Source organism: Salmo salar, chromosome ssa12 (genome assembly GCF_905237065.1).
Source record: "Salmo salar chromosome ssa12, Ssal_v3.1, whole genome shotgun sequence".
NCBI lineage: Eukaryota > Metazoa > Chordata > Actinopteri > Salmoniformes > Salmonidae > Salmo > Salmo salar.
The window spans coordinates 77,840,015-77,856,966 of NC_059453.1; the positions used below are offsets into that span (position 1 = coordinate 77,840,015).

The 16,952-nt window shown below is 43.9% G+C and overlaps 1 protein-coding gene across 2 annotated transcripts in view; it reads right to left on the reverse strand.

Moving 5' to 3' along the window:
• LOC106565798 (cadherin-4-like) overlaps positions 1 to 16,952 on the reverse strand; it is a 378,562-nt gene that overhangs the window by 47,169 nt on the left and 314,441 nt on the right. For both annotated transcript variants that reach the window (XM_014133344.2, XM_014133343.2), the window contains exon 6: positions 5,717 to 5,872. In XM_014133344.2, the coding sequence (XP_013988819.2) occupies positions 5,717 to 5,872 (156 nt within the window). The remainder of the gene's footprint in view (positions 1 to 5,716; positions 5,873 to 16,952) is intronic.

Consider the following 16,952-nt stretch of genomic DNA (forward strand, 5'->3'; position numbering starts at 1 on the left):
CAACAGTACTGTTGTCACAGAAGAAGTTGACCAAGTTTGAAATCAGTAGAATGCCCGGTGGAAGAAGAGTATGATTGCAAATGAGGAGGGAGTCGAAAAGAGAACACAGAAGGCTGTTATATAAAACACCTGTCTCCGGATTACATCTTCAAACTAAGGGCAACCATGGCATCCATGACAGAGGGGGAGAAGCGTTCATCCATGTATATGGGCAAAAGTCTAACTACATTTTCATATATTATACGTTTCTAATTTTGTCAGAAAGTCATTTTCATTGTAAATTAAAGTGTACCTTTAGCTAGCTAGCAGACGTTAGCTGGCTGACTCGCTAGCTAACGTTACGTGTATGATCTTTGTAGTAATATTATTATTATCTCAGAAAGCCATTTACATTACTAGCTATAGTCTATAGCTAGCTAGCTAACATTGAACCTAGTTGGTTAGCTTTAGCTACCTGCAGATTCATGCATGGTACATGGTAGTACTGTATGGATTGGGATTATGGTTCATTGTTTAGACAAAAGACTAAACAAAAGACTCCACTATGCAAGTAACCATTTCACTGTACCATTTACACCTTCTACATCCTGTGCATGTGACAAATAAACTTTGATTTGATTTAATATATTGTGTGTTTACGAGATGGTAATGTGAAGAACAAAATGACCTACACCAAAGTCCGATTAGGATATAGACCAAGGACTAGATAAAGTGTATTTTACTACTACTTTCACCACTTTTAGTATTGAAAGCTTTGGTTGTTTACTACACTACCTTACTCACTCTGTTTAGCACAAGGCCTCACATGTGAACCCTTAAAGAGATTGGGTGGGGCTAAGGCTTAAGAGTGTGTGAACGATGCTGAATGGGTGTAGACAAAGAAGAGCTCTCCAGTAGGTGTACCAAAAACATTCATGGGACATTTTCTCAAAAGTGGGGTTACAAATGTATCAACTTTCAAAGCAGAATTACTTTCCCATTGTTTCTCAAATGCAGTTTATGATATAACATTTTCTAGTTCTGAGTCTCTACTTTAACAGAATTTTGCCAAATATCACTGAATCAGTCTTACCGGTTGGGTGACTAACACCAGGCTCCTCTCAGGCTCTAACACCAAGCTCCTCCCAGGATCTAACACCAGGCTCTAACACCAGGCTCCTCTCAAGCTCTAACACCAAGCTCCTCCCAGCCTCTAACACAAGGCTCTAACACCAGGCTCTAACACCAGGCTCCTCTCAGGCTCTAACACCAAGCTCCTCCCAGGCTCTAACACAAGGCTCTAACACCAGGCTCTAACACCAGGCTCCTCTCAGGCTCTAACACCAAGCTCCTCCCAGGCTCTAACACCAGGCTCTAACACCAGGCTCTAACACAAGGCTCCTCTCAGGCTCAAACACAAGGCTCCTCTCAGGCTTAAACACAAGGCTCCTCTCAGGCTCAAACACAAGGCTCCTCTCAGGCTCAAACACAAGGCTCCTCTCAGGCTCAAACACAAGGCTCCTCTCAGGCTCAAACACAAGGCTCCTCTCAGGCTCAAACACAAGGCTCTTCTCAGGCTCAAACACAAGGCTCCTCTCAGGCTCAAACACAAGGCTCCTGTCAGGCTCAAACACAAGGCTCCTGTCAGGCTCAAACACAAGGCTCATGTCAGGCTCAAACACAAGGCTCCTCTCAGGCTATAATACCAAGCTCCTCTCAGGCTATAATACCAAGCTCCTCTCAGGCTATAATACCAAGCTCCTCTCAGGCTATAATACCAAGCTCCCCTCAGGCTATAATTCCAAGCTCCTCTCAGGCTATAATACCAAGCTCCCCTCAGGCTATAATACCAAGCTCCCCTCAGGCTATAATACCAAGCTCCCCTCAGGCTATAATACCAAGCTACCCTCAGGCTATAATACCAAGCTACCCTCAGGCTATAATACCAAGCTACCCTCAGGCTATAATACCAAGCTCCCCTCAGGCTATAATACCAAGCTACCCTCAGGCTATAATACCAAGCTCCCCTCAGGCTATAATACCAAGCTCCCCTCAGGCTATAATACCAAGCTCCCCTCAGGCTATAATACCAAGCTCCCCTCAGGCTATAATACCAAGCTCCCCTCAGGCTATAATACCAAGCTACCCTCAGGCTATAATACCAAGCTACCCTCAGGCTATAATACCAAGCTACCCTCAGGCTATAATACCAAGCTCCCCTCAGGCTATAATACCAAGCTCCTCTCAGGCTGTAATACCAAGCTCCACTCAGGCTGTAATACCAGGCTCCTCTCAGGCTATAATACCAAGCTCCCCTCAGGCTATAATACCAAGCTCCACTCAGGCTCTAACACCAAGCTCCTCTCAGGCTCTAACACCAAGCTCCTCTCAGGCTATAATACCAGGCTCCTCTCAGGCTCTAATAACGAGCTCCTGTCAGGCTCTAACACCAATCTCCTGTCAGGCTCTAACATCAAGCTCCTGTCAGGCTCTAACACCAAGCTCCTGTCAGGCTCTAACACCAAGCTCCTGTCAGGCTCTAACACCAAGTTCCTCTCAGGCTCTAACACCAAGTTCCTCTCAGGCTCTAACATCAGGCTCCACTCAGGATCAGGGTTGTTTACAGTTGCCAGTCCAGTTCAGTAAGCCTTAACGAGTGCCCAATGACCTGACTGACTTATTGATCCCTCCCATGCCAAGAGGTGTAGGAGCAGGTGTACTAACATCCACCAGCTCGCAAAGAGACCTGACACCACTGGGCTAGCCTGGCCAGGTTACACCTCCACTCCCACCTCCACTCCCACCTCCACCAGACGGCAGGCTCTGGAAAAGAGACTGATACTGTAGGAGGACTGACAAGCAGGACCTCATCTGGAAATAAATGGACCAGCAGGAACTGCCAGATAGATGAGTCAGGCCAAAGAGAGAGGACTGCCAAGAGCAGGGAAGTCCTTGGACTTGGAGTTCGCTGCAAATCTCTTGTATGGAGAATTGTGTGTTTTAAGTGTATGTAATACAAATCAATCAGACACTCAGGCCTGTAGAATAATAGTGAAGACATCACAACTATGACATAACACATATGGAATCATGTAGTAACCAAAAAAAGTGTTACACAAATCAAAATATATTTTAGATTTTAGATTCTTCAAAGTAGCCACCCTTTGCCTTGATGACAGCTTTGCACAAACTTGGCATTCTCTCAACCAGCTTCATGAGGTACAGTAGTCACCTGGAATGCTTTTCCAACAGTCTTGAAAGACTGTTCATACATATGTTGAGCACTTCCTTCACTCATCCCAACTCATCCCAAACCATCTCAATTGGGTTGAGGTCGGGTGATTGTGGAGGCCAGGTCATCTGATGCAGCACTCCATCACTCTCCTTCTTGGTCAAATAACCCTTACATAGCCTGGAGGTGTGTTTTTGGTAAGTGTCCTGTTGAAAAACAAATGATAGTAACACTAAGCGCAAACCAGATTGGATGGCGTATCGCTGCAGAATGCTGTGGTAGCCATGCTGGTTAAGTGTGCCTTAAATTCTAAATAAATCACAGATAGTGTCACCAGCAAAGCACCCCCCACACCATCACACCTCCTCCTCCATGCTTCACGGTGGGAACCACGCATGAGGAGATCATCCGTTCACCTACTTTGCGTCTCACAATGACACAGCGGTTGGAACCAAAAATCTCAAATTTGGACTCATCAGACCAAATTACAGATTTCCACTGGTCTAATGTCCATTGTTCATGTTTCTTGGCCCAAGAAAGTCTCTTCTTATTATTGGTGTCCTTTAGTCGTGGTTTCTTTGCAGCGAGAAACCACTGTGTGAATCAATCTCCTCTGAACAGTTGATGTTGAAGCATTTATTTGGGCTGCGATGGTAGGCCGTCATTGTAAATAAGAATTTGTTCTTAACTGACTTGCCTAGTTAAATAAAGGTAAAATTACATTTTAAAAAGGTGCAGTTAATTGCCAATTTCTGTGGCTGGTAACTCTAATGAACTTATCCTCTGCAGTCTTCCTTTCCTGTGGTGGTCCTCATGAGAGCCAATTTCATCATAGCGCTTGGTGGTTTTTGCAACTGCACTTGAAGAAACTTTAAAAGTTGATTGACCTTGATGTCTTAAAGTAATGATGGCTGTTGTTTCTCTTTGCTTATTTACATTTTAGTCATTTAGCAGACGCTCTTATCCAGAGCAACTTAGAAGGCATACATTTCATTTCATACCTTTTTTTTTTTTTTTTGTACTGGCCCCCCCCATGGGAATTGAACCCACAACCCTGGCGTTGCAAACACCATGCTCTACCAACTGAGCCACCGGGAAGGCTGTTCTTCCCATAATATGTGCTTGGTCCTATACCACACCTACCTTGTCACAACACAACTGATTGACTCAAATGCATTAAGAAGGAAAGAAATTCCACAAATGAACTTTTAACAAGGCACACCTTTTAATTGAAATGCATTCCAGGTGACTTCTACTCATGAAGCTGGTTGAGAGAATGCCAAGAGTGTGCAAAGCTGTCATCAAGGCAAAGGGTGGTACTTTGAAGAATTTCAAATATAAAATATATTTTGATTTGTTTAACACTTTTTTGGTCACCACATGATTCCATATGTGTTATTTCATAGTTTAGATGTCTTCACTATTATGCTGCAATGAAGAAAATAGTAAAATTCAGTAAAGCCCTGGAATGAGTAGGTGTGTCCAAACTTTTGACTGGTACTGTCGTGTTTCATACACACACACTCAGGCAAAGATTTTTAGCTGGCAGGCAGACATTGGAATATGTTTCTAAGTGACAAAGTGGGGGCTTTGCATAGGCACGTTTATTCTGAGACTGGAAAAAAATGCCAGGAACGTAAAATAACATTATTTCCAAACTTCAAATAATGGTTCTGTTCTGAAACAGTATGCTGTAGATCCCTTTTGTTCACGGTTCTGATTCTGTTCCTCTAAAAATGTAGTTATTTTCCAGTTTTCGGTTCTGTTCCCTGAACCGGTTTCAACCCCTGGTTTGTTATATCTGTCTGGCCTATGCTATGTCTCCCATTCTTTCGCGGTGCATTTTTGTTTGTAAAGCAAATATCTGTGATATTTGAAAGAAATATTTCATCTAATCTAAGGAAATATCTAATGTTGTGAGCATGTCTGAAGTGTGTACAGTAAGAGGCAGATGTATGCTAAATGTAAAGCTGTCAGAGGAGAGGAGGCAGCGTGCAGCTGCAGAGTTCATGGGGAACATGTTCCATTCTGATGGGGTAAACAGCCAGCTGTAGACAAAGAAAGGGTTGCCCCTGCTGTCATGTGACTCCTAAACACAACACCAACGCAACACACAGAACATCGCCCATTCATTAGCAGTTAAAGACAAACGCACTCCTCTCCAAACCGTCTCTCTCTCTGCTGAAAAACCTCCTTCAAGCCTAATTGACAGCTTGAATGGCTGCCGAAATCTGTGCTTTGTCAAGGCAATCTTTCTTTCTTTCATTTCACACTTTTATCATAACTTAGAAAGGACAGTCTGGCATAAACAAGACAGTATTGCTAAAGCATACAAAAAGCTGTACTCAGAATCTGAGGCTTCACTCAGTCTCACTGTGTCAGTGTGACAGAATTACGACAGCCATCCTGCACAGACAGATGGACGGACAGACAGACACCCAGACAAACAGATAGACAGACACACAACAGATGTGTGGCGCGACCGTAACATGCACTGTAACTTACATGGTAGGAGGCCCTCTCCTCTCTGTCCAGGGGTCTGGTGACAAACATCTTGCCGTGCACAGGGTCGATGTTGTACACGTCAATGGGAGGCTGGTCCGCCCCTGCTCCAGTGATGCTGTAGCGTATCCCTTTCTCCAGGTCCTGGTCCGAGCGGATCTGGCAGAGGGAGATAAACACGATGACATGTTGTATGAGACTTAAAGCATGGCTCAGAAGTGGTAGAGGGCAATAGTGATGCGCGGGTTGACTCATAACCCACAGTCCCAGCAGTTATATCGGCAGGGAGGATCATTAAATATTGTGTGGATGAAGGGCAGGTGGGTGGCAGGCGGGCTGAATAAAGAGAAAACAATGCATAAAAAATCTATAAATGTATCATTCTTGTGCAATTCATATCTATAGGTTACATTGAGGTTTTTCTTTCATTATTTTTATCTGGCATTAGGCAATGGGTACAAAAAAGCTTTAGGGCAAGTGTCAAACTAATTTCACGGAGGTCTGAGTGTCTGCGGGTTTTCGCTATATCCTTGTACTTGATTGATGAATTAAGGTCATTAATTAGTTAGGAGCTTCCCTCACCTGGTTGTCAAGGTTTTAATTGAAAGGGAAAACCAAAAACCTGCAGACACCCCTGCTTTAGTGCATGACTGTAGCCTAGACACGCCAAATGCACACCAATCACCAAAGGCTTTAGGGAACTTCAGTGGAAAAAGTTAACTTCGATCCACTGAGTTAAAAAGGACAATGTCAGAGTCAGGGGAGTCATGCGCCCCAAAGAACTGAGAAGGCACAAAGTACAATACCAGTCAAAAGTTTGGACACACCTACTCAGTCATTTTTACTATTTTCTACATTGTAGAATAATAGTGAAGACATCAAAACTATGAAATAACATATATGGAATCATGTAGTAACCAAAAAAGTGTTAAACAAATCAAAATATATTTTATATTTGAGATTCTTCAAAGTAGCCACTCTTTCCCTTGATGACAGCTTTCAACACTCTTGGCATTCTCTCAACCAGCTTCATGAGGGAGTCACCTGGAATGCATTTCAATTAACCTGTTATGGCTAGGGGGCAGTATTTTCACAGCGGATAAAAAACGTACCCGATTTAATCTGATTATTACTCCTGCCCAGAAACTAGAATATGCATATAATTATTAGCTTTGGATAGAAAACACTCCAAAGTTTCTAAAACTGTTTGAATGGTGTCTGTGAGTATAACAGAACTCATTTGGCAGGCCAAAACCTGAGAAGATTCCATGCAGGAAGTGGCCTGTCTGACAATTTCTTGCCCTTCTTGATTATCTCTATCCATTACAGAGGATCTCTGCTGTTACGTGACACTTCCTACGGCTCCCATGGGCTCTCAGAAGGCGGCAAAAAGCTGAATCGTGGCTTTGCAGGCTCTGGTTGAAAAAAAGTAGCGCGTTTGGGTAGTGGCTGGTTACAGTACTGTGAGACTCAGGCGCGTGCCCGCGTCGACAGAATGCTTTGTTTTCTTTCGTCTGTTTACCTAAACGCAGATTCCCGGTCGGAATATTATCGCTTTTTTACGAGAAAAATGGCATAAAAATGTATTTTAAACAGCGGTTGACATGCTTCGAAGTACGGTAATGGAATATTTAGAAATCTTTTGTCACGAATTGCGCCATGCTCGTGACCCTTATTTACACTTCGGATAGTGTCTTGAACGCACGAACAAAACACCGCTATTTGGATATAACGATGGATTATTTTGGACCAAACCAACATTTGTTATTGAAGTAGCAGTCCTGGGAGTGCATTCTGACGAAGACAACAAAGGTAATCAAACCTTTGTAATAGTAAATCGGAGTTTGGTCAGGGCTAAACTTGGTCGGTGTCTAAATGGCTAGCCGTGATGGCTGGGCTATCTACTGAGAATATTGCGAAATGTGCTTTCACCGAAAAGCTATTTTAAAATCGGACATATCGAGTGCATAGAGGAGTTCTGTATCTATAATTCTTAAAATAATTGTTATGTTTTTTGTGAACGTTTATCATGAGTAATTTAGTAAATTCACCGGATGTTTGCGGGGGGTATGCTAGTTCTGAACGTCATCCAGCGAAAAATCATATCGCCATTAGCATAACAAAATTTAATTAAAAAAAATAATAATAATCTAATTGTATCGTTTTATAGATACACCTCTCCTGAATCGAACCACGTTGTCCGATTTCAAAAAGTCTTTACAGCAAAAGCAAAACATTAGATTATGTTAGAGGAGTATATCGTAAAAGTAGCCACATAGCCATTTTCCGACCAACCACATGCATCACAAATAACCAAAAAACAGCTAAATGCAGCACTAACCTTTGACAATCTTCATCAGATGACACACCTAGGACATCATGTTACACAATACATGCATTCTTTTGTTCGATAAAGTTCATATTTACATATAAAAACAGCATTTTACATCGGTGCATAATGTTGACTAACTATTTTCCCTCAAATGCATCCGATGAAACAGAGCTACAATTTACTAAATTACTATTCGAAAACATTTTTTAAATGTAATATTGTCATTCTAAGATTTATAGATGAATATCTCTTGAAAGCACCTGTAATGCCAGATTTAAAATGAACTTTACTGGGTAATCATACTTTGCGATGAAAGGGGATGCGATACTCTGAAAAATAGGCTAACGTTACAGTTCAGCGCCATCTTGGAACAATCGCATATCACATCTAGTCTTGTATACTATTGTCAATAATCCCTTACCTTTGGTTGTCTTCATCAGAAAGCACTTTCCCATTTAGGTTCGTTCAAACATGTCAAACGTTGTATAACATAAATCTTCAGGGCGTTTTTCAACAAGAGAGCCAATAAGATTCGAGGGGGACGATTGCATTGTGTTTCAAAACGTTTCGAAAGGGGAGGGTAACAAGGGGCGCCGGCGTCATAATGGTGTGACCACGTGTGACCACGTTCCACAGCGTCTCATTCATTCAATTTTAACAGTAGAAGGCTCAAAACAATTTATGAAGACTGGGGACATCTAGTGGAAGCAATAGGAAGTGCTCAATGAACCATAGCTCACGGTGTGATTAATAGGCAACGTGATGAAGTTGAGTTCGCAATTCAGAATTCCATCTGTTTCCATCTGTCTCGGGGTTTTGACTGCCATATGAGTTCTGTTATACTCACAGACACCATTCAAACAGTTTTAGAAACTTTAGGGTGTTTTCTATCCACAAGTATTAATTATATGCATATCCTAGCTTCTGAGTTTGAGTAGGAGGCCATTTAAAATGGGCACAATTTTTTTTTCAAAAATCGCTTTAGCGCCCCCTATCCTAGGGGAACGCCAAGAGGTTAAACAGCATTTGACATGCTTCTAAGTACGATAATGGAATATTTTGAATTTTTTTGTCACGAAATGCGCCCGCGCGTTACCCTTCGGATAGTGACCTGAACGCACGAACAAAACGGAGCTATTTGAATATAACTATGGATTATTTGGAACCAAAACAACATTTGTTGTTGAAGTAGAAGTCCTGGGAGTGCATTCTGACGAAGAACAGCAAAGGTAATCCAATTTTTCCAATAGTAATTCTGAGTTTAGGTTGTCCCAAACTTGGTGGGTGTCAAAATAGCTAGCCGTGATGGCCGAGCTATGTACTCAGAATATTGTAAAATGTGCTTTTGCCGAAAAGCTATTTTAAAATCTGACACCGCGATTCCATAAAGGAGTTCTGTATCTATAATTCTTTAAATAATTGTTATGTATTTTGTGAACGTTTATCATGAGTAATTTAGTAAATTCACCGGAAGTTTTCGGTGGGTATGCTAGTTCTGAACATCACATGCTAATGTAAAAAGCTGCCTTTTGATATAAATATAAACTTGATTGAACAAAACATGCATGTATTGTATAACATAATGTCCTAGGAGTGTCATCTGATGAAGATCATCAAAGGTTAGTGCTGCATTTAGCTGTGGTTTGGGTTTATGTGACATATATGCTTGCTTGGAAAATGGCTGTGTGATTATTTGTGTCTATGTACTCTCCTAACATAATCTAATATTTTGCTTTCGCTGTAAAGCCTTTTTGAAATCGGACAATGTGGTTAGATTAACGAGAGTCTTATCTTTAAAATGGTGTAAAATAGTTGATTGTTTGAGAAAATTGAATTGTGGTATTTTAGTTGGTTTTGTATTTCGCGCCGTGCGATGCCATTGGCTGTTGGCTAAGGGTTCCGCAGGCGGAACGTCTGTCCTCAACAGGTTTTAACCTGTCTGGGCTAGGGGCAGTATTTTCACGGCCGGATGAAAAACGTACACAATTTAAACAGGTTACTACTCTGGCCCAGAAACTAGAACATGCATAGTATTAGTAGATTTGGATAGAAAACACACTGAAGTTTCTAAAACTGTTTGAATGGTGTCTCTGAGTATAACAGAACTCATATGGCAGGCAGAAACCTGAGAAAAAGTCAACCAGGAAGTGGAGGATCTGAGAATTGTAGTTCTTCTACCTACTCCCTTTCAAAACTACAGTATCTGTGGGGTTACGTTGCACTTCCTAAGGCTTCCATTGGCTGTCTAAAGCTTTCAGAAAGTGGTTTGAGCCTTCTCCTGTCACTGGGCAGATAATAAGAGCTCAGTTACTGAGTGGTCTGCCTGGCAACAAAAGGATTGGATATGCGCGGTCACGCGAGCACGCGCTCCTTCTTTTTCTCCTTGAATGAATACGCTATTGTCAGGTTGGAATATTATCGCAATTTTATGTTAAAAATACCATAAAGACATGTTTCTAAGTACGGTAATGGAACATTTTGACTTTTCGTCTCTGGTTCTGCGCTCGCGTGTTATGCCTTTGGATAAGTGATCTGTACGCACGAACAAAACGAAGGTATTTGGACATAAATATGGATTATTTCGAACAAAAACAACATTTCTTGTGGAAGTAGCAGTCCTGGGAGTGCATTCTGACGAAGATTAGCAAAGGTAAGAGAATATTTCTAATACTAATTCTGAGTTTAGGTTGCCCCGAACTTGGCGGGTGTCTGTATAGCTCACCGTGATGGCTGAGCTATGTACTCAGAATATTGAAAAATGTGCTTTCTCCGTAAAGCTATTTTAAAATCTGACACAGCAGTTGCATCCAGGGGTAGTCTATCTATAATTCTTTAAATAATTGCTATATATTTTGTCAACATTTATGATGAGTATTTTTGTAAATTGATGTGCACATTCACCGGGCGTTTTGGTGGGAATACATTTTCTGAACATCACGCGCCAATGTAAAATCCTGTTTTTGGATATAAATATGAACTTGATTGAACAAAACATACATGTATTGTGTAACATAATGTCCTAGGAGTGTCATCTGATGAAGATCGTCAAAGGTTAGTGCTTCATTTAGCTGTGTTTTGGATTTTATTGACACATGTCCTTGCTTGGAAAATGGCTGTGTGATTATTTTTGTATATGTACTCTGCTAACATAATCTAATGTTTTGCTTTCGCTTTTTGAAATCGGACAATGTGGTTACATCAAGGAGAAGTGTATCTTTAAAATGGTGTAAAATGCACTGTCCACTATACAGTAGCTATTACTGTGAAAAATGCCATGCCATTGTTTGAGGAGAGCACCTAACAACTGTCACGCCCTGACTGTAGAGATCCTTATTATTCTCTATGTTTGGTTAGTTCAGGGTGTGACTCGGGTGGTAAAATCTATGTTTTCTGTTTCTTTGTTTTTGGGCCGAGTGTATCTCCCAATCATAGGAAGCTATCTATCATTGACTCTGATTGGGAATCATACTTAGTCAGCCTGTTTTCTTACTGTGTTTGTGGGAGGTTGTTTTCTGTTTAGCCTCTGTTGCCTGACAGAACTGTACATTTTTGTTATTTTGTTTGAGTGTGTTGTGATAATAAAGAATCATGAGCACTTACCACGCTGCGCTTTGGTCCACGTCTCCTTCAGACGACCGTTACAGAACCTCCCACCAAAAACGGACCAAGCAGCGTGGCCAGGAGAGTTGGACATGGGAGGAGATCCTGGACGGCAAAGGGCCCTGGACGCGGATTGGGGAATATCGCCATCCAAGGGAGGAGATAGAGGCAGCAAAGGAGGAACGGCGACGCTACGAGGAACTAGCACGGCAACAACGGAAGCCCGAGAGGCAGCTCCAAAAAATTATTTTGGCGGAGTCAGGGTTGAAACCTGAGCCAACTCCCCGTGCTTACCGTGGGGAGCGTGTGACTAGTCTATGCGGTGATGCGCACCGGAGATACGGTGCGCATTCACAGCCTGGTGCGCTCGTTGCCTGCTTCCCGCATTTGACGGGCTAAAGTGAGCATTCAGCCAGGACGGATTGGGCCGGCTCAGCACTCCAGGTCTCCGGTGCATCTCCTTGGTCCAGGATATCCTGCGCCAGCTTTACGCACTGTGTCGCCAGTGCGCCTTCACAGCCCAGTTCGTCCTGTGCCAGCGCCATGCACTAAGTGAGCATCCAGCTAAGACGAGTTGTGCCAGCCCTATGCTCCAGACCTCCAGTGTGCCTCCACGGCCCAGTATATTCTGCGGCAGCTCTACGCACTGTGTCGCCAGTGCGCCTTCACAGCCCAGTTCGTCCTGTGCCAGCGCCCCGCAGTAAGTGAGCATCCAGCCAGGACGGGTTGTGCCAGCCCTACGCTCCAGACCTCCAGTGCGCCTCCATGGCCCAGTATATCCTGTGCCAGCACCGCGCACCCAGTCTCCAGTGCGTCTCTCCAGCCTGGTACGCCCTGTGCCTGCTCCACGCACCCGGCCTCCACTGCGTCTCCCCAGTCCGGTGAGACCTGTTCCGGCACGTACGAAGCATCCAATGATGATCCATGGCACGAAGCCTCCAGTGATGATCCATGGCACAAAGCCTCCAGTGATGATCCATGGCCCGGAGCCTGTAGTGATGATCCATGGCACGAAGCCTCCAGTGATAATCCATGGCCCGGAGCCTCCAGTGATAATCCATGGCACGGAGCCTCCAGTGATAATCCATGGCACGGAGCCTCCAGTGATAATCCATGGCACGGAGCCTCCAGTGAGAATCCATGGCACAAAGCCTATAGTGATGATCCATGGCAGGAAGCCTCCAGTGATGATCCATGGCCCGGAGCCTCCAGTGATGATCCATGGCCCGGAGCCTCCAGTGATGATCCATGGCACGGAGCCTCCAGTGATGATCCATGGCCCGAAGCCTCCAGTGATGATCCATGGCCCGGAGCCTCCAGTGATGATCCATGGCCCGGAGCCTCCAGTGATGATCCATGGCCCGGAGCCTCCAGTGATGATCCATGGCCCGGAGCCTCCAGTGATGATCCATGGCGCAGAGCCTGCAGCGACGGTCCCCGGTCCGGAGCCTCCAGCGACCGTCCCCCGTCCAGAGCCTCCAGCGGGGGTCCCCAGTCCGGAGCCTCCAGCGGGGTCCCCAGTCCGGAGCCTCCAGTGGGGGTCTCCAGTCCGGAGCCTCCAGCGGGGGTTCCCAGTCCGGAGCCTCCGGCGATGCTCTACGGTCCGGTTCCTCTGGCAACGATCCAGGGTCTGGAGCCTCCGGCGACGATCCACAGTCCGGTTTCACGAAAGTGGGGGGAGCCCCAAGCGGAGGGGGATCTGCCTCCCACACCGGAGCCTCCACCAAGTGGAGATGCCCACCCGGACCCTCCCCTATAGGTTCAGGTTTGCGGCTGGAGTCCGCACCTTTGGGGGGGGGTACTGTCACGCCCTGACCGTAGAGATCCTTATTATTCTCTGTTTGGTTAGGTCAGGGTGTGACTCGGGTGGGAAAATCTATGTTTTTCCCAATCTATGTTTTTCCGACCCGAGTCACACCCTTTTTCCCACCCGAGTCACAAAATATCTTTGTTTTTGGGCCGAGTGTGGTTCCCAATCAGAGGCAGCTGTCTATCGTTGTTTCTGATTGGGAATAATACTTAAGCAGCCTGTTTTCTTCCTGTGTTTGTGGGAGGTTGTTTTCTGTTTAGCCTCTGTTGCCTGACAGAACTGTACGTTTTCGTTTTTCCCCTTTTGTTATTTTGTTTGAGTGTGTTGTGATAAAGAATCATGAGCACTTACCACGCTGCGCTTTGGTCCACTTCTCCTTCAGACGGCCGTTACAACAACAAAACACTTTTTTTCACCGCAATAGTTTGATAAATTCACCTCTGAAGGTGAAATGTGTACTTACTTTCTGAAATCTTGCTCTGATTTATCATCCAAAGGGTCCCAGAGATAACATGAAGTGTTTTTTTGTTAGATAAAATCCTTTTTCATATCCTAAAAAGGTCCACATAGCATGCACGATCGATTTTGTATTTCCACTCGTTCAATTTGCAAAGAAAGGAATCTGTTCAAATCTAACCCTAAACGTTGTTTCAACCAGTCAAATCACGTTCGTATTTATTCCTCAGAGATCATAGAACGTAATCAGACTTCACTATATCATTAGGGGTGTAGTATATCCTATAGGACACCAAATTTGGTCAAGAGCGACGCCTTCATGGCACGCCGATGATGCAGACACTCTTCACTTGATCGACTGTAACTTTGTCAAATAACCACCAATCGTGGTCAAACTAAGCTAGCTAGATAGCCAATGAGCTGGGCTTTACGGGAGTATCGGGAAACCTGCTAACCTTGTGTGACAGCAAGCCTTTTCCTTTTGGACAAAAATTATAAGAATATGGAGAGCTATGAAGTTATGAGAACTGGGTGTTTTGCAAATGTTGAACTTATAATATGGCTACTAATACTGGAAAAGCTAAATCAAAGTCCAAGTATACAGATTTGATGATATTCTTGCAGAAAAATGTAATGTGAATGTAAATGTCTCCTTCACGATTTGCCCAAATGTACCTGGGTGACTTCACACTAAATGTAGTTTGCTCATACTTCAAGTTATCCATCTGAAACTTTGCACATACACTGCTGCCATCTTGTGGACACCATCGGAATTACAACCAGCGTGATGGCTTGGGACCTTTCTGTTGCATTTCAAAGATGGTGGTTGAAAACAAACGGTTGTTTTTTTCTTTGTATTTTCTTCTACCAGATCTATTGTGTTATATTCTCTGACATTCAATTCACATTTCCACAAACTTCAACGTCTTTCCTATCAAATGGTACCAAGAATATGCTTCAGGGCCTGAGCTACAGGCAGTTAGATTTGGGTATGTCATTTTAGGCGGAAATTGAAAGAAAAGGGGCTATCCCTAAGAAGAACCTACATATTCTTCTCTGCATCTCTACTAAAATCTTGGTAAAAGATTGAAAGGAATGTGAGTCGTTTTCAGTACATTTAATTATTTCTTGTTTTTCTAATTTCTACCAACCTTGCCAGCAGGCCTGCCAGCTAAGATAGTTAGCTAGCTAGCTACTCTAACTTGATTGATAGCTGGTAGCTAGTTATGAAGTTGGGAAATGGGGAACCTATCTGGGCTAGCTAAAGCCAACTTAATAAAATTGCTAAGTGGCTAGTATAGGGCAGGTGCCCCTGTGCCCCCAATGGGCATGACGCCTCTGGTCAGAGTTTAATTCAATAAGAGAAAAGCTGTTAAATTGAGAATTAAAAAGAGAAGGGAGGGCCAGAACAATAATGTTTGGGAAAGATTTGGGGAAGTGGTAAAAGAGGATGATAACAGTGCCGGCTATGCATACTACTCTGAATCCCACTGCTGACTTGCCTCTGAAGCTAATGCAGGGTTGGTCCTGGTCGATCCCTGGATGGTAGACCAGCTGCTGCTGGAAGTGGTGTTGGAAGGCCATATAGGGGGCATTCTTCCCCCTGGTCTAAGGAGATACCAATGTCCCAGAGCAGTGAAGGGGACATTGCCCTGAGTAAGCTGCCATCTTTCAGATGACTCTCCGGTGTCCTGGCTAAATTCCCAATCTGGCCACCTAATCATCCCCAGTTTCCAATTGGCTCATTCATCCCCTTTCCTCCCTGTAACTCTTCCCCAGGTCGTCGCTGTAAAAGAGTACACTATATATGCGATAGTATGTGGACACCTCTATGAGTGGATTCGGCTATTTCAGCCACACCCATTGCTGAAAGGTGTATTAAATCGAGCACATAGCCATGCAATCTACATAGACAAACATTCGCAGTAGAAATGGCCTTACTGAAAGCTCAGTGACTTTCAATGTGGCACCATCATAGAATGGCACATTTCCAACAAGTCAGTTCATCAAATGTCTGCCCTGCTAGAGCTGACCCAGTAAACTGTAAGTGCTGTTATTGTGAAGTAGAAACATCTAGGAGCAACAACAGCTCAGCCGCGAAGTGGTAGGCCACACAAGCTCACAGACCAGGACCGCCGAGTGCTGAAGCACGTAGTGCATAAAAATCATCTGTCCTCAGTTGCAACACTCACTACCAAGTTCCAAACTGCATTTGAAAGCATCATCAGCACAATAACTGTTGGTCGGGAGCTTCATGAAATGGGTTTCCACGGCCGAGCAACTGCACACAAATCAAATCAAATTGTATTGGTCACATACACTTGTTTAACAGCTGTTATTGCAGGTGTATCGAAATGCTTGTGTTTCTAGCTCCAACAGTGCATTAATATCTAACAAGTAATATCTAACAATTCCACAACAGTACACACAATACACACAAATCTAAAGGAATGGAATTAAGAATATATAAATATTTGGACGAGCAACGTCAGAGCAACATACTAAGATACAGTAGAATAGAATACACTATACACACATTATTAAAGTGGCCAATGATTTCATGTCTATGTATACAGGGCAGCAGCCTCTAATGTGCGAGTGATGGCTATTAAACAGTCTGACAGATTTGAGATAGAAGCTGTTTTCAGTCTCTCGGCCCCAGCTTTGATGCACCTGTACTGACCTCGCCTTCTGGATGATAGCGGCGTGAACGGGCAGTTTCTCGGGTGGTTGTTGGCCTTGATTATCTTTTTGGCCTTCTTGTGACATCGGGTGCTGTAGGTGTCCTGGATGGCAAGTACTTTGCCCCCGGTGATGCGTTGGGCTGACCACAACACCCTCTGGAGAGCCCTGCGGTTGCAGGCGGTGTAGTTGCCATACCAGGATGCTCTCAATTCTGCATCTGTAAAAGTTTGTGAGGGTTTTATGTGCCAAGCCACATTTCTTCAGCCTCCTGAGGTTGAAGAGACACTGTTGTGCCTCCTTCACCACACTGTCTGTGTGGGTGGACCATTTCAGTTTGTTAGTTATGTGTATGCTGA